This window comes from Gracilinanus agilis, chromosome 4, assembly GCF_016433145.1.
Source record: "Gracilinanus agilis isolate LMUSP501 chromosome 4, AgileGrace, whole genome shotgun sequence".
In the NCBI taxonomy this organism is placed as follows: domain Eukaryota; kingdom Metazoa; phylum Chordata; class Mammalia; order Didelphimorphia; family Didelphidae; genus Gracilinanus; species Gracilinanus agilis.
This window is the reverse complement of record NC_058133.1, coordinates 412,012,247-412,033,824: the sequence shown is the minus strand read 5'-3', so window position 1 is coordinate 412,033,824 and position 21,578 is coordinate 412,012,247. Positions and strand designations below refer to the sequence as shown.

Sequence of the window (21,578 nt, the reverse complement as noted above, 5' to 3'; positions counted from 1 at the left end):
TATTGTACCACATTGATTCCCAAGAACATGGGCAAAGATTCATGTCAAAGAACACAGATTTAGAGCTAGAAAGGACCTTAGGAGGTCATCTAGCCCAACCCCTTTTTTTTACAAATAAGGAAACTGAGGCCAAGAATATTAAGTGACTTGTCCAAAGTCATATAGGGAATGTCAGAGGTAAAATTTAAACCCAGATCCCCTGACTCAATGGTCAGTGTTTGCTCTGTCATACCATACTGATTGAGCAGCTAAGTGGCACAGTGGATAGAGTGCTGGGTCTGGAGCCAGAAAGATTCATTTTTAATGCATTTAATGCATTCAAATCTAGCTTCCAATACTTACTAGCTGTGTGTCCTTGGGCAAGTTGTTTAATCCTGTTTCTGTCAGTTCCAAAACTGTCCAATGAGATGGAGAAAGAAATGGCAAACTATGCCAGTATCTTTGCCAAGAAAACCCCAAATGGGATCACAAAGAGGTGGACATGATGGAAATGACTGAACAACAAACCCTGTTCTCAAGAACATGGGCAAAGGCTCATGTCTAAGATCACGGATTTGGAGCTAGAAAGGAACTTAGAGGTCACTTAGTTCAACCCCTTTATTTTATAAATGAGGAAACTAAAGCCCCGAAATTAATTGACTTGCCAAGGTAACACAGGTAATAAGTTTCAGTCAGTATTTGAATTTTTGAATTTGAAGTTTCAGAGTCAGGTCCTCTGACTCCATATCCATACAACCATACCACGCTAACTTCTCCATCAACCAGAAAATCTAGGGAAATGGGTGGAACAGTTTAGCTGGACCCTAGAAAGGTATGGAATGTTCTTTGGCCTTGAACTTAATTTGTCCCCTCAGTCATTCCGATAAGCTAAGGGTCAAAAGAGTGCTGGAAACAAATTTGCCACCTTTTCCACTTTTCTAATCCCTAGTCTGGAAATGATCTCTCCCTCCTCTGAAATTCCACAGCACTTAACTTCAAAGTAAAACAGAATATGTTTCTGTACAGGACCAGGCAGCAACAATATAGAGGCATGATTTGGAGTCAGAGTTCCAGCTCTGACATATCAAATCCTCTCAGCCTCAGTTTTTTCATCTGTAAAATGAGATGGAGAAATTGAACTGGATAATTTCCAAATTCCCTTCCATGTCTAATTCCTATAATCTTATTCTGTCTATTAGAGCATAACCTCCTTGTGTGTTATTATCTTTATATCACTCTAGGTACCTCACAATATTTTTATCACGTAGAAGACAATTAAGAAATGTCTATAAACTGAACTGGAAGAAAGTCATACAATAATGCAAATAGTTAAACAGAGTTTAACTGAACTCTAAGTATTTCAAATAGCCTATGTTGGTTTTGGAGAAGAGTTGAGCAAACACATCTCTCTCCCTCTTCACAGAAATAGGAGGCCAGAGGTGTGGAATATAGCGCATATACATGGTGAATGGATTGATAGATAACCTCTTTTCTCTTGCATTTACAAACTTTGCTACAAACATAGTTCTCTGGATAGAAAAGAGTGGAGGGATATATTTGGAAATTAAGATGATATAAAAACAAAAGATCAATTAAATTTTTTCTGAAAAATTTTACTTAATTGATTTAAAATATTTTTCCATCGTTACATGATTCATGTTCTTTCCCTCCACTCCCCCCTCCAACTACCCCACCTCGTAGCCAAGGAATAATTTCACTGGGTTTTACATATGTCATTGATCAAAACTATTTCCATATTATTAATATTTGCATTAGGGTGATTGTTTAGAGTCTACATCCCCAATTATGTCCCCATCAACCCATGTGATCAAACAGTTGTTTTTCTTCTGTGTTTCTACTTCCACAGTTCTTTCTCTGGATGTGAATAGCATTCTTTCTTCATTTGATTGTGCCACAGCATATCTGTCTCTGTGTATAATTTCCTGGTTCTGCTCCTTTCACTTTGCATCAATTCCTAGAGGTTGTTCCAGTTAACATGGAATTCCTCCAGTTCATTATTCCTTATAGCACAATAGTATTCCCTCACCAACAGATACCACAGTTTGTTCAGCCATTCCCCAATCAAAGGGCATCCCCTTATTTTCCAATTTTTTGCCACTATAAAGAGCACAGCTATACATATTTTTGTACAAGTCTTTTTCCTTATTATCTCTTTGGGGTATAACCCCAGAAATGGCATGGCTGGATCAAAGGACAGACAGTCTTTTAAAGCCCTTTGAGCATAGTTCCACAAATGAATTTTTTTTAAGGAAACAAAATGGTTAGGAAGAGACTAGGGTTAAAAGACTTCCTATACAAATTATTAGGTGCTGCCATTAGCTCAGGAATGGCTTAGCTTTTGGAATTGAGGTTCAAGAAAGGCAATGTCCACATAGATGTCAGAGTGAATAGAGAACTAGTCTTGGAGTCAGGATGATTTAAGATCACACCCTGCCTCAAACATTTACCAGCTGTGTGATCCTGGGCAAGTCACTTAGTCCCTGTTTGCCTCAGTTTCCTTATGTGTAAAATGGGGATAATAATAGCATCTACCTTCCAGGATTGTTGTAAGGATCAAATGGAGATAATAGTTGTAAATAATTTATCACAATGCCTGGCACATGCTAAGTGCTACATAAATGTTAGCTATTATTACTTGTTAAATAGCTATTTCTACCTCACTGGGTACCTTGTGCCATGGTGGGTGCAATCGTCAGGAAAAGAACAAATGAAAAATGGCAAAGAATTCAGTAGTGCACATTAAAAACAGTGTGTCCCAGAGGTGCCATTTCATAATAGAAAGTCCCGACTGGTGTACAGCAAAAAATAAAATAAGCTAAAAGCACCCACTTAAATAAAAGCTATGGGAAATTAAAGGGGGAAAAACTGTGTGTATGGTCTAAATTTATTTCATTTTGAAAGCTAAATTTCCTAGAAACTCATTGAATTTTCTGGTAATTCTTTGCTTTTTCTCAAGCCAACAAAACTATTAATTATTGCATAAAATAAACATGGAATCTTAAGGCAGACATGAATTCCATTCGGCAGTAGGGGTGTGAAATGTGACAGCAAATAGCATTTAATTAGAATGTTGTCTCTTCACCTCATCACACTGTCCATTGGCCTCAGGAGGCATCAGATCCAAAGTGTTTGAGATGTTAGAACCATTGATCATACCCTGTGGCTGTCACCTCTGAGAAACAAAGTACTACACAAGCCTATCAATATCTAGATTGAGTGACTGCTAAGCTTGGGGTAAATGGAAGAAGGAAAGAAACAGGAAAAAAAGAGAGGCAAGGGAGAAACTTCCAGTCTATACAACCACCATAATCTCCTCCAGGGGTTTTCGCTTTAAGTCAGGAACCGTGGCATCCTTACTGGGATACCCAACGGGGAGGAGCATCAGCAACTTTTCATTGACAGGGCGGTCCAGCAGTGTCCTTAGACGAGGTCCACAGTTCAGAGGGGTGGTGGTGACAGTCACAAGACCTGCATTCTAAAAGGAGAGAAGTCATATGCTTAAGTCACCATGGAAAGCCTCTTTTCTGGGGTCCTTTCAAGTCTTAACTTGCCTTCTAGGATCTTCAAGTCCTTGACCTCTATATTGCTCAGAAGTTATAGGGCAAAAAAGACTGAAGGCTGGCTGCGGTGCCATAAATAATTAGTCTCTTCCGTATCCCAAGACCCCTCATCCATACACTTCCTACACATGATAGGCTCATAGATGTATAATTCTAGAACTGGAAGGGATCTTGGAAGCCATTGAGTCTAATCCCTCATTTTACAGATGAAGAAAGTAAGGTACAAAGAGGTTAAGCAGCTTAGTCCTAAGACCACACAGCTAATATCTATCTGAAGAGATATTTGAACCCAGCTCTTCCTATCTCATATTTTTTTAGGAATGGAAAACTAATCTTCTTTGATATTTTGGCCTAAGAGAAATAAAGGCATAATTTTCCAGGGACAGCTATTTAGGAAGTCCAGTTCAGATGAAAGAAATGATGAAAAGCAATGCCATATTGCTAAAATCATATGTTCATCTGAAATTATGTGGTCAAAACTACATGTCAACAAGGTTGAACAGACCCTTGTGGCCCCCTGAAAATGCTTAAGTCCAATGGCAGATGGAGTACCGGAGATGCTCTTACATCACAGATCCCGGACAGCTCTGAAGATTACAGGCAATCAATATTCAGTTTGTCCAGGTGGGGGCTGTCTGGAATCATTTTTTCCTCCTCTCACAAACCTCAGTTGTCATGTGTAGAAAAGGGTGAGAGTAGGACCATTCATAACAGAACTTACTGAAAGCTAGAGGGCAGCAAACTCAACAGCAAAATGAAATGGGGAGAGGAAGAAAGGATTGAAAAGATCTGTGACTGCTGGATTCTAATGCGACTCTAGCTCCACAGAAGATATATTTAGCATTGAGCCATTATGGCCTTCGCTGTTTTGGCAAGAACTGATGTTTGGACGACTATCTTTGGTGTGAAGAAACAGATTAATTCTAATATTGTTCTATTAAAGTCAGGTGTGGAGTGCAAAGCTATGTTAGAACATGTGGAAATGACTGATTCAGAACTTTTTTGAAAATAATAAAAGAGCCAAGCTTTCCTCATATTATCATGGCATAGTAGAAGGGGTTCTAAAATTAAGTTCAAATCTCAGTTCTGAGATTCATTACTTGGGTGAAATGTAATAAGACACTTAAATCTCTGGGCCTCATTTTCCTCATCTCTAAAATGAAGGGGATGAATTAGATAAATTCCAAATTCCTCCCATGTTGACAGGTTATAAAGTAAACATTTTATCTATCATATTTTTATTTTTATATAATCTACATGAACCAATATACATACTCCCTACCCTCCCGGAGAGCCCTATTAAGCTTATAACAAAGAATAAAATGGAGGGTTTGAAAAATAGATCAATGAAACTAACCATTATGTCAACAAAGTTTTGCATTAATGCAATGTTAATGCAGTGTTCCACACCTATCATCTTCCTCCTCAAAGAATGGAGGAAAATCCATTCTTATATTTCTTCTTTAAGACCAGCCAGTCTGAAAACTTTGATTATGATATTATTATAGGAAATACTGGGGCAGGATGAAGAGGAAAAAGGTAGATGGGTTCCTTGGGTTGGCTGTCATGACAAAGTACCAGAGTGAGAAAGTTCTTGTTAGATTCCTAATCCCTTTTTTTCCTAGAATCACTTAAGTTCTACTATATATTGATTGGTTAAAAAGAAAACCTCACCATCCTACTGACCTTCTAATTCCAATGTAATTCAAACTAATCTTTTTCACTTATGATCTCTATGATCCCTTTATTGTGATCTCTTACAGAGATCTATCCAGTTATCTAGTCTGATCCAATGGCAATAATGGATCCATGTATGAGGGAAAGAACTTAAATGAAAACTCCATAGTTCTTCAGGTGTATCTACCAGAAAGGCTGAACCCATCACCAATTTACCCTGAATACGCTTTATATGTACACAATCATTTGATTGTCATTTTGCCATTAGAATGTCCTCTTTGAGGACAGGGACTATGTTCTTATCTTTCTTTTAATCCCTAGCACAGGAGAGTGTCTCACATATAGAAAGTACATAATAAATGTTTGTTCACTGACTTACACAAAAACACTACAATTTCTCTAATCTTGTCATTAATCAAGAAATTACTAGAAATAATATCCAACTCTATTTTTGGGTCATGCCAATCACCAAAGCATTTTTACTGAATATATTTTCTACTTGAACTACCTTGCTTAGAAAAGCAGACAGGATTTTGTTTTTTTTAATGAACAAAAATATTGCAAATGTCCATAGGGTTTGAAGTTCAATAGGAATTTTAAAGTAAAACTTTAATTGTATCCCCAGAAGGTATCTGCTCCCCCCCTTTTTTCTTTTTGGCCTCCTAGGTTAGTAACATACCTGTAAGGCAGCAAGGAGGAAACCACAAGCAATGGAAACACTGATCTCATTGTAGTAATGAGTCTTTCTTCTGCCACTAGAAGTTATGCCATAGACTTTTTTGAAAATGAGAATCAGAAAAGGAGCCATGTCCAGGTATTCTTTGATCCAGTTAGTTCTGAAAGGGAAAAAAGTGGTTCTTTTGTATTCTTTTATTATCCTCAAAGGAGCATTTAATTAAAATTTTAGAAAACATTTTATTTTTGTTTTGCCTGTTTAGCTACAAAATGATAAGAGAAACAAAAATCCTAAATTATTATTTTTCCATTTATCAGATATCTCCTTCTTTGGTTACTGCCACTACTCTTCTTTATATCTCTGGCCTTTGCCCAACTTTGATAATAGAGAAAATTGTTCAATGGAAAATTGTTTAGTGTCATCTAAGTGAATTTGAGAATTTTCTATTAATGAATATTATGTAGTCTATGCCTGTCAAAATCTTGTCCATTCTTCATGATCTAACCCTCCTCCACAGAGCCCTACCTGATGACTTCAGTCAGAGATATTCTTTTTTAAACCCCTTCTGCACTGACTAATTTTTATATTACAAGTATATTTAGTGAGTATTTAGAAGTTTCATGAACTAACCTAAAGTTAAGTAATCTTGAATAAACATTTAATTAGCATCTAATATGTTCAAGGAATTATGTTAAGTGCTTTACAAATGTTATCTCATTGGATCCTCAAAACAACCCTGAGAAGTAGATGCTGTTATTATATCTATTTTATAGTTAAGGAAACTGAGGCAAACAGGAGTTAAGTGACTTGCCCAGGATAACACAGTAAGTATCTGAAGCTGAAATTCAAGCCTTCCTGACTCCAGACCCATTGCACCACTTATCATCCTAGGTACAATTATGTGTTGCTTGAATGGTTATTTCCTGCACCCATAGACTGAGAAGACAGAGGATCATGTTCCAGAAATGAAGAGGAATCTCGGAGAATGCTCAGATGCAGGAGATAACAGGATCAAGGAACCAGAATGGCTGGAAAGTAGAATGTGGGAAAGGAAGTAATGGGAAGGAAAGTAGATTAGAAAAGAGGTTGGATGTGAGATCTTTACCTTTGGGAAGTTTTGGGGTCTCAACAAACTATTTAAAAAACCATACTGTTGCGTTCAACTCAGTAACTCAAAAAGTATATAACATGAAACAAAATATGAAGTTTTCTCTTCTGTGTCAACATTAAACCTGACCAAAGATATCAAGTATCTCCATTGGGTGTGGAGAAAATCTTACACTTAATTTTTAGAATGTTTCTCACAAATAGACCAATGAAGATATGAACAATAATAGCAATATCACTGGCCTTTTCAGAACCTCATAACACAAAACAGTCTTATGAATCATGTTTTTAGAGAGTGGCTTTATGTCTTTAGATAATAAAGCAGAAGACTCAACTGAGTCAACATGAGCACAGCCTCTGACTTCTTCCCTCCTCTGTAAGCTGAGAAAGTGAGAAGTTTCCAGTACTTCAAATACTTGTTTCTTATCCTATTTTTGCTTTCCACTTGGAAACAGGTAATTCATCTAAGTCTGTGGTGTGAGTTTATATGAGTTTATTAGTAATAGAACCATACTTTGTAAACACATAGTAATCATAGTAACTTCCAGTATGAGGTCAATATTAAAGGACCTTTGCACAAGAGATCAAAGCAAATAATTCTCCTGCCAGGTACTGATTAGTGCTTCACATACATTTGCTCCTGATCCAAAGAAAAGAGAAGTTTAGTTGCCCTGTGTCATATCATCAGTTCAAAGATAGAAACAGGGAAAATTCTCTAATTTCCTTCCTGATCCACAAGAAATAGCACACACTAAATACTGCTAATGAAAAGGAAAAGTGAATAAGAATGGACAAACCAAAGAATCCTGAAGGGGATTTAGAGGGAATAACTAAAAAATTTAATTACTTTATGTACTGAAATTAATTTAATAATAAAGTTACTAAGCAAGTTTAATCATTTATATTGATTCTTTATGTTGTTTTCCCTAAACTTAAAATTTGGGTTTTTTTTTAAATCAGCTTTATTTTTTAACATGTCTCTCCTCTTTCTCCAATTCAGTGAAATATTCTTGGGAAGGAAGGAAGGAAGGAAGGAAAGAAGGAAGGAAGGAAGGAAGGAAGGAAGGAAGGAAGGAAGTGATATAAGGAGGAGAGGGAAGGAGAAAGGAATGAAGGAAGAAGGGAGAATGGGAGAAGGAAAGGGAAAGGGAAGAGAAGGGAAGGGAAGGAAGGGAAGGTAGTTGCGAATTCTCATTTTACTTTCAGTAATGTCAGTGTTAAGCTTGGTCCATGTTAAATTATTAGTAATACATTTGAGAGCGAGACAGAGAGACAGACAGAGATAGAGAAACACAGAGACAGATTTTAGTAATACATTTGAGAGAGAGAGTGACAGACAGACATAGAAAAATAGGGTGTTACTTGACCCAATATTCACAATTCTCTCCAAAATCAAACTCAAATTATTTTTTATAAAATGAAGCTAAACTTACCCAGCATCCTCAGGAATCCATCCTATGATTATGATCATGCTAAGTTTTAAAAGCCTAATATTGATTCTATTGAATTTCTTACTTTAGTTTCTTCAGGTCATTAACCCATTTGTCTCCCATTCTTTTCTTGTAATTTACTTCCTCTTCCTCCTCAATGATCATTCGGATCCTATGTTTCACTTCTTCATCTTGCACAATCACGAAGGACCAGGGCTCTGTGTGTGCCCCACTTGGGGCTGTTCCTTTGAACAAGTAAATTAAAATAAATAAATAAAAACCCAGAAAAGGAATGTTAAGGGGGATTAGAGAGGAAAGAAGGAAATAAAACTTCTAAGCATCCAAGCCAAGTACTATAATCCAAAATATTAAGTGGCAGGACAAATTAATGCCTCTCCCTGCTCCTTTAAGTTCATTTTATTCAGCAACATTTTCTTTAATTTAGCTTCATATTTAAAATTTTATTGATTTTGTTATCTGATGCTCTACTTTTTTTACTGGTGATTTTGCATCATATTAATTTTGGTTATCTTCCTTCCCTCACTATTACATTCCTATGAACTTTTCCTTTTAACAAAGAGAAAAACAAGCAAAAAAATCCCAACCATTTGATAACATACATTGTCTTTTCATACTCTGAGTGCTTCATCTCTCAAATGAATGTAGGGAATTATAAATCCTTATCTCTTCTCTGGGGCTGATTGGTCATTTTTATTATGGACGTTTAGCTTTTTTTTGGAGTTCTTTTTTATTACATTATTGAAGACATTGGGTATATATTTTTCCTGGTTCTGCTTACTTCACTCTCTATCACTTCACTAAAGTCTTCCCAAATTTTGTGAATTGTTCAAATCAGCCCAATTATAAGTGCTTCTAAATTAATTAAGGGGGACCAAAGCCATTCCTTCTGAAGACTGCAATGATTAACCCCCATCCTTCTAAATATTTGAGGCAAAGTTGCCTGAGTTGCTGATATAATCACAGCTCCAAAAGTCCTTTGAAAGCAAGCAAAGTTATAAAGTTCATCAGAGATTTATAAATTCATTCAAGGGAGAATAAAAAAATATATGTCTAAAGTCACTGAAACACATGAAAATCCAGTCAAATAGCTCAATAAATCTTTATAGATTTTCTTCTATGTGCAAAATACTGGGGCGTATGCCGTATGGTACATGATCCCTGCCCTCAAGGAAACTCTAATCTAGTTAGGGAGATGATATCAACAGAGGAAAGCTTAAATAACTGTTACAGCTTCATAGTCGTGCCTGAGATGCAATAGGTTAGCTGTCTGCAACCCCTTACTTGTCTAGATTACTGGATCTTGACCTGAGCCTGCTCTGGAGTTCCAGTCTCTTCAAAAACTTTCGGTCAAACCAGAAGACAGCAGGAGTTCCCCAATCTCCTCCCATTCCAAGACTTAATAAGTATTTGCTGAATGAATGAATGCCACACTGAGATGGGAGGCAGAACATTTTATTCTTCGTAACAGTGCTTTGGGCCAGAGTTTATTCTGGAAATGAATATTAGAAGCTGGTCAAACATCAAGTTTCAGGCCTGGCTTCGAATTTCCTGTTTCCAAAGCTCTTCCCTCCACTTACCTTTGTATTTCCAAATATTAGAAGAAAAATATTTCCTTTATTTCAATAAAATTCAATGTCTCTCAGATTTTAAAGAAAACTGCATCAGTAGCAAAGAGAAACTCAACATCGCTTAATTTCAAAGAAACAGATTTCATAAAAAAAAAAAAAAGTACAAGCAGTCAGAAAATAGTTTCACCTCCTGGATATGCTACTTCCTATGTAGCCTTAGACAAATCTCAGGACCTTGGTTTTCTTAGCTGTAAAATGGATATATCAATACTGATACTATCTACCTCAGAAGAATACCATGAGGAACAATAAAATAATGTTAGAAAAAGTATTTTGAAAGTATAATACCTCTGTGAATGTATCTTATAACTTTTAGATTAAAAGTCTAACAAGAACAAGGATTGTATTATTTCTTTTTTTTATATTTTCCCTGGAGTTTCACATAATGCCTTGCACGGGCAAGTACTTAATACTCCTTTTCAAATTTAATTTAATTCAGTTCAAGCTTTTGGCTATCAGGCCCTTCAGCCTTTGGTACAGTAGAGTGACCCATTTGTGTGCTTTCAGTAAATTCTGAAAATTACACCAGATGTGTGGCTGCCGGGCAAATGCTTTGAGCAGCTACTTCTATATATTGAAGGACTTGGTTTCCACATAAAAATAAATACCTATGTAAAGTATCCATCCATTTTAAACTGAAGCTAAACTTGTTCTTGCTTATTTCTTTTTTAAAGAGACAATGAATACAAACATGCACTAGATTAATCTCTAAATAAATTAGAATGTGGTTTATGTAGGAACAAAACACCATTAGGTAAAAAATAATCAAAGGATTTTATTATTAATCCTCCTCTTTCTTCTTCAGACAGACTCTTTTACACTGAAAATTAGTTTGCTTGGGATTTTTAAATTCCTTGTTCAAAGCCCATGTTTATTCACATGGGCATGCTAGCTAATCAGAATTTGTAATAAAGAATCATGGCATGGAGGTAGATATTCTCCTAGAGGAGAATAGGGGGAAAGATGACGTCCTATGTGTCTGGTTCTTTAAGTTCTTTTTTTTTTTTTTTTTTGGTGTTGGTTTTTTTTCTTTACAAATAAGTACTTGTTTGCTTGAACACTTCAAATTTATCAGAAGTCTAGGAGCTGTTGTTATATCTGCATCTAAGCCATGTGACAGATGTGTGTTACTTCTTTAGAGAGAGTCAAATTGTTGAAAATGGGAAGAACAGAATTCTAGAAATGGCCTATCAATGGCAGCCAAAGGCATCACACTATGCTTCACAAGCTGTTTGAAAGTCACAAATTCTCCAATAAGTCGCATCACTCATGCAGCTGGCAGCCTCAAGAGACCCGGCTGCACAGTCTCATACCTGCTGTTTTGATGACATTGTCAATAACCTGCCTTGGGACTGGCTCATTACTTATGAACCTGACAGACCGCCTCTGATTGAGAAGCTCATAAAATTCCTGAGACCTCTTAATCATTTCATTCTCTGGATAGCGTGCACTGGAGAATGGAATATGTTCAATGCTTTCTTCAGATTCGTCCAACTCATCCTCATCTGCAAATAAAGACAATGACAACAATAATGAGAATTACATTTATGTAACGTTTTACAGCCTACAGAACTAGTTCACCTGTATAATAATATCATTTTATCCTCACAATGGAAAAAGAGGCAAGCATTAGTATTCCCGTTTCATAGATGAGAAAACTGAAGCTGATAAAAGTTAAATGACTCACCCTAGGTCACTTAGTGCTATAATCTGAACCTGGCATTCCATCTCCTGACTCTGGGTTTTTTGTTTTGGTTTAGTTTGGTTTTGCAAGAACTGTCATGGATGCCTAGAGTGTACTCTCAGTTCTATTTCTTAGAAGCTTCCTTGATGGTTCACCTCAAGCATCATCTTCTACAGGAAGATATACAATGTAAAGGATTTTTGACCTGATATCAAAGGACCTGCTATCATGACCACCTGAGTCTTCCCTCATCCAGGCTAAAATTTGGATTCTTTCCAACAAATATGATATGGATTCAATTCTTTTTATCATCCAGGTCGCCCTCCTCTGCTCTCTCTCTGTCTCTGTCTCTGTCTCTCTGTCTCTGTCTCTGTCTCTGTCTCTGTCTCTCTCTCTCTCTCTCTCTCTCTCTCTCTCTCTCTCTCTCTCTCTCTCTCTGTGTGTGTGTGTGTGTGTGTGTGTCTCAAATTCTCTGTTACATCTTTCTATCTCTCTGTGTGAATATGTCTATCTGTCTCTTTCTGTCTTATTATTATTATTCATTTAAAAGTATTCTTTATTACTTTGGTCCTCCCACTACTATTCTCCCCCACTGAACAATTTAAAAACATTTTATTGAAAGATATTTTATTTTCCCAACTTCATGTAATAACAATCTTTAACATACATTTTCTAAAGTTATAAGATCCAAATTTTCTCCCTTCCTTCCCTCCTCCCTCCTGAAGTTGGAAAGCAATTTGATTTATATTATAAATGAATAATCATCTTCCTATTGTTCATTGTTGTAAAAGAATACTAATGTAAAACCAAACCCCCCCAAAAAAAACCATAAATAGTTTAATGTGAAAGATAGTCTGTTTTGATCTACATCTGAGAGTTCTTTCTCTAGAGGTGGATAGCATTCTTTGTCATAAGTCCTTCAGATTTGTCCTAGATCATTGTATTGCTGAGAGTAGCTAACTTTCACATTTGATCATTGTACAACATTGCTGCCCAGTGAACAATTCTTAAAAAGAAAATTAAATCTCAAATCAATTAAATCTCAAAATATATGTTTACATAGTCCAACGGAAAAAATCTCCATGTTGGCCATACCCAAAAATTTGTATTTCTCTCTTTTTATTAAGTTTATCAACTTTCTCAAGAGATGATGATATATTTAATTTTTATTCCATGATAATGACCAAAATTATATTAGTCAGAGTTCTAAAGTCTTTCAAAGTTGTTTTTCTCTATTATATTATCATTATATCAACATTTATCCTGGTTCTGCTAACTTCACTCTGCATCAGTTCATAAAGTCTTTTCAGTTTTGTCTAGAATTTTCCATTTCATCATTTCTTCAGGCACAATAATATTTTATTACATTCTATTTCTACATTTTTGTTTAGCTATTTCCCACTCTAGTTGCCTTCTGGTTTTTCAGTGTCCTTCTCTAGTGTCCATCTTAAAATGTTTGTCTGCTGTTGATTAAAGTCCTTCATAATATGGCTTCTTCCTATCTTTCCAAGTAGGTCTTATACCTTATACCACACACTAACAAACTGGCCTCTGCGCTGATCCTCACATAAGATACTCTGTCAGCTCCAAATATTTTCTCTATTTTCCATTCCTGGAATGACATGCCTCCTCATCTCTGTCTCTTGACTGCCTTCAATTCCCAGCTAAAATCCCACTTTCTATAGAAAGGTTTTTTTTTTCCCAATTTCTCTTTAATTCTCATGCCTTGTCTCTGTTGTCTATCCTCTCTAGAGTTTGTTTGCACATTGTCTCTTCCATTAAACTGTGGGCTCCTTGAGGGTAGGCAATGTCTTTCACCTTCTTTATAGCTCTAGTATTTAGCATAGTTCCTGGCATATAGCAAGTGTTTAATGAATGTTCATTTACTGGGCTATTGGCTTAAACTGTGGAGTACACAGCTGAACACAGCACCCTAGTTGTGGTCTGACTATAGTACAGAGAAACTAGTGCCCTGTTACACCCAGAAGCTATGAGTCTCTATGTAGCCTTAGATTACATTAATTTAGGCCACCACATTACATTGCTGATTCATACTGATCTCAAAGTCCACTCAAATGGCCAAAGCTTATTAACATTGCTGTCTTGAACATTCCTCCTCTAAGTTATATCTGAGAAGCTGATATTTGGACCCCAAGTGTAACATTCCATTTTTCTGTTTTGAAATTCATCTTATTGGATTTAGCTCGATGTTCTAGCCTGCCAAGGTTTGTTTTTAGCTCCTAACTCTGTCCAATTTAGATCCAGTGTGTTAACTATCCCTCCCAGCTTTGTGTCATCTGCAAATTTGATAAACATGCCATCTGTGCCTTATGCCAGTCCTTTGCCACCAAGCCTTTCTCATATGCCAAAGAAGCAGGTGATTTTAACTATAGAAAAATGTAAGCGAATCTATAAAATCTTGACCATGGAGATCAAAGTAGAAATTAAAATCTATAGTACTACTTCTGAAAGAGTTCATAAAACCCTTGGTTTTAGTGAAACAAACAAAAAAAAAGCAAAAAATAAAACAAAATCAGCCCTATTGTGACTCCAGTGACAAAATAGAAGGCAAATCTGTCAAATACTGGCAGGTTGGCAATTGTAAGTACATTTAAATTATAATTGGACTTCTAATAAACAAAGTCCAAATGGAATGGGACTTTAATCCCTTAGACACAGGTGTCCACCTTGTTTTCCTAGCTGCTCTGAGAGGTACCATTACAAAATCAACTAAAAAACAGACTTTTTTCTACTCCTAATAAGTAATCCATATAGTGATAAGCATAATAACTCAAAAGATTTGAGGATAAAATGAGATTGAATTAGTTAGACTAATGATTTCAGGAGACAGAATTACTATGGGGAAAAAGAAGGAATTTTTCATGTATTACAATTAACCAATCATCAGGAAAAAAATAAGGGACAATCTTAAAATATCCCTTATTTTAGAGGGACATTGTACTACAGATTCAAATGTTCTGTTTTAAAGCTTTCTCTATGAGATAAACAACACCTTTAACTTTCCTTTATGAAGCATCTTCTCTCTAAAGAAGACTAAAATATTAGCAGAGCAGCAGACTCTGCTAACTAATAAAAAAGAAAGCACTTATTTTACATCTGGATGCCAATGGCAGCCTTGGCACAAACCCTTTGTATTTTTCAATTTAAAGACAGAATTACTAAGTTGCAAAGGGCACAGAGGTGTAAAAGGGGAGTGGAAATGAGAACCTATCCCCTTTTCAGCTACTAATTTTGAGCTCACCACAGGTCAATAATGGGCAATGGAAAGGGGAAAAGCCTGAACCTTGTCAGCTATGTAAACAGAGATTTTGAGTGTCCAGGGAAAGTAATAACAGAGGACTTATTTTTTTTTTCAAGGTTAAAGGGATATCTGAAAATCAAATGTATGGGATGAGTGAAAAATTAACCAACATACCAAATGCTTCCTTCCTTCCTTTCTCTCTCTCTCTCTCTCTTCCTTCCTTCCTTCCTCCCTCCCTCCCTCCCTCCCTCCCTCTCTCTCTCTCTCTCTCTCTCTCTTTCTTTCTTTCTTTCTTTCTTTCTTTCTTTCTTTCTTTCTTTCTTTCTTTCTTTCTTTCTTTCTTTCTTTCTTTCTTTCTTTCTTTCTTTCTTTCTCTTTTATAGCCTCACCCTATATAATAGAATCAATTCCAAGACAGAAGAGTGGTAAGGGTTAGGCAATGAGGTTTAAGTGATTTGCCCAAGATGGCACAGTAAGGAATTATCTGCAGTCATATTTGAATCCAGGACTTCCAATCTCTAGGTCTGACTCTCAATTTACTGAGCCATCTAGTTGATTCCTGAATGCTTTCTTAAGTGAGTTTTGACATGTATATGTTAGAAAATGACACTGTACATTTTTACAATGTAGGAAAGTCCCTAAAATAGATTCTATACATGTAACTTCTGTGTGTGTATTATTTATGAAAACCTAAGTACCCAGCCTTGGATTCTGGATTTGTAGCTCAAAAAAACCTTAGAGGCCATTGTCTCAAGGCAGTCTGGGATTCCAGCAGCACAGAGGACAAGACAGGGTCAGCAGAGAGAAAATAAAGCAAACCAATGTGAAAGAGGGAAAATATACAAAATAAGTAGGGCCAGTCAGGTCAGATGGACACATATCAGGTCCACTGGGTTCTCTGGTGGGATTGATACACAAACTGGTCAAATCGGTGGGTTTTTAAAGGATTCTTATGTGAATCAAGTAGAACCACGCATTTCAGAGAGGAAACAGAGAGCCTGGACCTAGTGGGCAGATCAAGGTTTATGCCCTGTTGCTTTTTCATGAGAGGTGGTGGAGAAAAGAAGATGACTAGGAAATTAATACAGTTTTTTTTAAAAAATATGCTTTGTCTCACTAAATATTTCTCAATTGCATGTACAAAAGAATTTTTAACATTAACTTTTTTTGAGATCCAAATTCTCTCCTTCCCTCCTGCCCTCCCCCTTAAGAAGGAAGTTGATATATAGATTATTATGCAAAACACATTTCTATATTAGCCATGTTGTGAAAGAAAATACACACACACACACACAAAGAAAAAAAAAGTATGATTCAACTATATTCAGAATCCAGCAGTTCTTTTTTCTAGAGGTGGACAGCATTTTTCCTCAAAAGCCCTTCAAAAATGTCTTGTTCATTTTATTAGTCAAAATAATTAAATCATTCACAGTTGATCATCATACAATATTACTGGTACCATGGACAATGACTTCCTGGTTCTACTCCACTTTCTATCCATCCATATGTCTTCCCAGTTGTTGCATTGTTTTTTGCTTTTCTTATTGCATGATTGTATTCCATCATTATCATATACCACAACTTGTTCAGCCATTCCCCAATTGATCAGCATCCTTCAGTTTCCAATCCTTTGCTACCACAAGAAGAGCTGCTATAAATATTTTTGTACACATATATCCTCTTCCTCTTGCTTTGATCTCTTTTGAGATACTAGTAGTGGTTATCAGCTACTTCATTTTCAAATTCCCAGCTCATTGGTAAAGGCTATTATTGTAAAACTTTGAAAATGTTGACTCAGGAGATTTCTTTGTCTAGCAGAGTGCAGAGGCTACTGAATTCTTAGAGCCATCTAGCCATAGAACCACAAATATGGACCTAGGGGTAATTTTAGAGGCTATCTAAGCCAATTCTTTCATTTTACAGATAAGGAAACTGGGGTCCAAGAAGTTAAGTAATCTGCCTCAGATTATACATGTAGTAAGTGGCAAAGGAAGAATTTGAACCCAGGCCCTCTGACTCCAAATCTAAAACTGTAGTACACCTTTTTCTGCATGAATAGAACCAAGTTAGGGTAGGGCAAAATGGATGTTTATCCAGGGTCTATACTAAAACTAATCGACTATTTTTTTCTGGAAAGGTGGCTATGATTTTCATAAGAATGCTTTTATCTGCCACACATTGGAACAGTTAGTGGCTCAATAGATAGAATGCCAGACCTAGAGATGGGAGGTCCTGGATTCAAATTTGACTATATATAGGTCTTAGCTGAGTGACCCTGGGCAAGTCACTTAACCTTGTCTATTCCTTACAGCTGTTCTGCCTTGGAACTGACACAGTATCAATTCTAAGACAGAAGGTAAAAAGTTTTTTAAAAAAGAATACTTTTATCTGCAATTGTTACCATGTGTCCATACCTGCAATATATCATCACAGCTATCACTTGGTTCCATGATGAGAATTCCTAGATTTGCTTAGTTTCTTTTAGAAATCTTTACTGAAAATGTTGCTCTTGGTGAATATTGATTGAGATAGGCACAAGTTCAATGAGTCAGCCATTGACTCCAAAATATTTTGATGTAAATATCTGTTACACATTTGTAATATGTCTCGATAGAATAGATTTAAGGCTTATGGGATATAATAATCTTCTCTCTGGTTGTAATAAAAGCTAATTGTATTGAGGGGAGAAGCTTACATTATTAGGAGTCATACATTACTAAGATATTTCCAAAGGGGATAGTAAAGTCAGATAGTGGATTTATAGACACTGATATATAGACACTGACAAGCTTGAGCCTTCCTCTGAAGTAATAGTTCACATTTATATGGCATTTTAGAGTTCATAAACTTGAGCTCACTTATTTGATAAAAGGCAGCATGGTATAGTGGATAGTGTTGGGCCAAAAGAACAAGAATAAAAGATGGCTCTCTCCTCCTTACTAGGCATGTGATTAAGGGCAAGTTGTTTAATTAATCCAGAGCATTTACAAAATCTTTGCTATGTCATTTGCAATCCTAAATAAACCCTGGAGATACAAATAAAGTCAAAACAAAACAATGCAGTGTCTGCCTTCCAGGAGCTCACATTCTCAGGGCGGAGGCAGTACACAAAAGCTATATGCTGTACAAATGCACGGCAATCTTAGAGGGACGGTATTAGCAGTGGGGGACATGGAAAGGCCACCAGCAGAACTCTTGGGGATTTTAGATGAGTCTTGAGGGAAGCTGTGAGATAGAGGTGAAGAGGAAGAGTGCTCTGGCAGCAGGGGTAGGGATCAACCACTCTCAGAGCCTTGGTTTCCTTACCAGTAAAACTCATGATCATTGGACAGCTGGCTTGGAGGCTTGTTGTGACAAAAATACTCTGCAAAGGGCTCAGTGAATAAAGAGTTAGGCATGGAGATGGGAAGTCCTGGCCTCCTAGCCATGTGACCCTGGGCAAGGCACAACCCCAATTGCCTAGCCCTTTCCACACTTCTGCCTTGGAACCAATACTTCATAGAGATTCTAAGACAGGAGGTAAGGATTTTTTTAATACTTTGCAAACTCAATGCAAATATGAATATTATCCCTATTTTACAGATAAAGGAACAAGGTTCACAGAGGTGAAGCTACTTGCCAGTGGTCATGTAGCTGGTAAATAATTATTCTAAGAAAGGAAGTGAACCAAGGTCTTTGGTTTCAAGACCAAACCTTTTTGTACTCACTATTCCTTGCTACAACAACTCTTTGAGTAGGGGCAGCTCTCCTGGAGCCTGCCTACCCAGAAGATTGCCTGGGGACTCATCATTGCTGCCTGGAGAATGGTATGCAGGTTTAAAATAGCAGTACAACTGGAGCAAAGAAGGCAACACCCAGACAAGAACTACAGGGCATGGAGAACCAATACAAGAGGTGTCACAATATGGGGCTCCTGGGAGCAACAAAGAGCTGGGAGGAAAGACAAGTAACCCCCAAAGCTCGGGCATTTTATTGACTGTCTTCAAACATCATCAATTAAGCCACAGGAGGAGGGGTAGAGGAAATGGCGGGGGTGGCAGATTCATTCAAGCATCAAAGACTAGTCATTCCAAAGTAATTGTGTGTAATCATGCTCTTTTTTTTCCTTAAGTGTGATGCTGGTACTGCACATGTAAGCATGGCAGTTTGCTTTTAATAAAAAGAGCAAATCTCCTTTCATTCAGCTTTTAATTCTTTTTCTTAATTTTTTTTAATTTTTATTTTTTTAACCCTTAACTTCTGTGTATTGGCTCCTAGGTGGAAGAGTGGTAAGGGTAGGCAATGGGGATCAAGTGACTTGCCCAGGGTCACACAGCTGGGAAGTGTCTGAGGCCAGATTTGAACTTAGGACCTCCCATCTCTAGGTCTGATTCTCAATCCACTGAGCTACCCAGCTGCCCCCTGAATTTTTAATTCTAAGGGATTCTAAATGGTTCTGCATCCAAGGGTAGCCAGTGTTTGGCTAAACCTAGTCAAATGCTTCTACTTCAATAATTCAAGGACCCATGATGTCATGGATGTGGATCCTTCCTGCTTGATCCTAGCCAGCAATAAGCTATTCTGGCAAAGGTGTTTTCTCATTTGGGGATTTTGTCCACTTCCCAGTTCTATTTCAAAGCTTCCACACATAAACTTTTTCTAAAGGAAGACATCATGCACTTGGAGTAATAAAGTACCTCTCTCCCACCCACACAGTCCCACCCCTGGTAGCTAGGTGGAGCATTGGATAGCATTTGGGGACTGATTCATTTTCTTGGGTCAGTTCTGGCCTCAGACACTAACTAGTTCGGCAAGCCACTGTTTGCCTCAGTTTCCTCATCTGTAAAATGAGCTGGAGATAAAAATGGTAAACCATTCCTTATCTGCCAAGAAAACTCCACTGGAGTCATGAAAAGTCAGACCTGATTAAAAACAACTCAACAACAAATCCTGTAGCATTTGGTATTTCCAGCATTTTGCCATCCAATTCTGGGCCCAATTCTGCTTAGCCTCAGAGATCTGATGAGTTCAGTCATACTCGAGGAGCTTTGATCTCAAAACATTTCAACTCTAAAAGCATGGCCAAGACCCAGTCCTTCCAGTGCCCTGTGCATACACATATAAACACATATACATATATAAACATATATATGTACATATACATATATACATGTGGGAGGCCAATAAAAGAAACAGAGTCTCAAATAGATGAAGAATCTGAGACTCTTCTTTTGACTCCTTTTATGATCCACATCTTTTCTTATTGAAAAAAATTTTATATAGCCTTCTAGGAAAACTTAAAGTTCTTAGTAAGCCAGCACTTAATGAGTTAACAGCCTTTTTTCATTCAGCAGAGTAAAGCTGCAGCTGTGGGTATATCTCTCTAACTGCTCCAGGCATCCCAAGGTCACCGAGTGGCAAGCTCAGGCAAAATAACTTTTAGATAAAGTGAGGCTCATTTTTAACCTTGAGACTTTTTCTCATCCAGCATTATCTTCATAAGCAAATTCTTTGTAAAACTATAACTTTATTGTGCTTTGTAAAACCATGACGTAACTTTGGCTTGACTGTGCAACTGTGAAGTCCTGTGTGTGTGTGTGTGTGTGTGTGTGTGTGTGTGTGTGTGTGTGTGTGAATTGGGTTTGGTTTACATTATAAAAATAAAATCCTAAGCTTATTGCGAGAGACGCAGCAGCAGCATGAGCTGAGGGAGAGATCTCCCATGTCCATTACTTCCTTATCAACTAAGCTGTAGTTATCAGATTATCTGGAGATAATAAATAGATCTCAAGATATACACATGGTTATTCACATGTATATACATGTACACATACCACTCATGAAAAACAATCCTCACTGGCCACACACAGTACATACATAATACATACAGCAACATACTTCAAGTTTATACTCATTTTCTTGTCTTATTCTATTAGCAAAGCCCCAGGATAATTTGTTGAATTCCTTTTCTCCTTCCTCTCTTTTCCTCATTTCCTGTTCCTTTTTAAGCAGAGGCTCAACGAGCACTTTATTCCATACTTTTAGATTGCCCCTTGAGTTCCTCACCCCACCCCCATATTTGCAGAGAAACTGAGAGTATATTGACACAGCTAGAGTCACTTAATATAAGCCTGTTAGAAAAATAGAGGCCCAGATCCTGGGTCCTTTGTCTAAGAGGCTATTTTTCTGCCTCCCAGGGAAATTGACTCCATTATTTCAAAGACTCAAATCCTCCCCACTGCTGACTCCTTAACCTGGCATTCAAAGACTCCTGCCTTTTACACCCATCCCATGTTCCCAGTCTTATCTCACCTGCCACCTACTCTTGTATTCTAGGTCTATATATATATATCATATCCAATCTTGTTAGAGTGTATGATCATTCAATGCAGCAATTTCAACAAACATTAAATGCTTTCTTTTTATAAGGCACTGTGCCTAGTTGCAAGGGTTCATATCTAAAAGTGAATCTTCCTTCACTCAAGAAGATTACATCTTATGAGGAAAGAACTGACTTTTGTCTTACCACTAGACTTCAAAGACTCTGGAAGAGA

General features: G+C 37.0%; 1 protein-coding gene across 2 annotated transcripts in view; it reads right to left on the bottom strand.

Moving 5' to 3' along the window:
• Positions 1-2,870: 2,870 nt before the first annotated feature.
• Positions 2,871-21,578, bottom strand: part of IYD (iodotyrosine deiodinase) — a 29,039-nt gene continuing 10,331 nt past the window's right edge. For both annotated transcript variants that reach the window (XM_044674732.1, XM_044674731.1), the window contains 4 exons: positions 11,413-11,604; positions 8,536-8,695; positions 5,917-6,073; positions 2,871-3,475 (listed from right to left, as the gene is read on the bottom strand). In XM_044674732.1, coding sequence (XP_044530667.1) covers positions 3,293-3,475; positions 5,917-6,073; positions 8,536-8,695; positions 11,413-11,604 — 692 coding nt within the window. In that variant the 3' untranslated portion in view covers positions 2,871-3,292. The remainder of the gene's footprint in view (positions 3,476-5,916; positions 6,074-8,535; positions 8,696-11,412; positions 11,605-21,578) is intronic.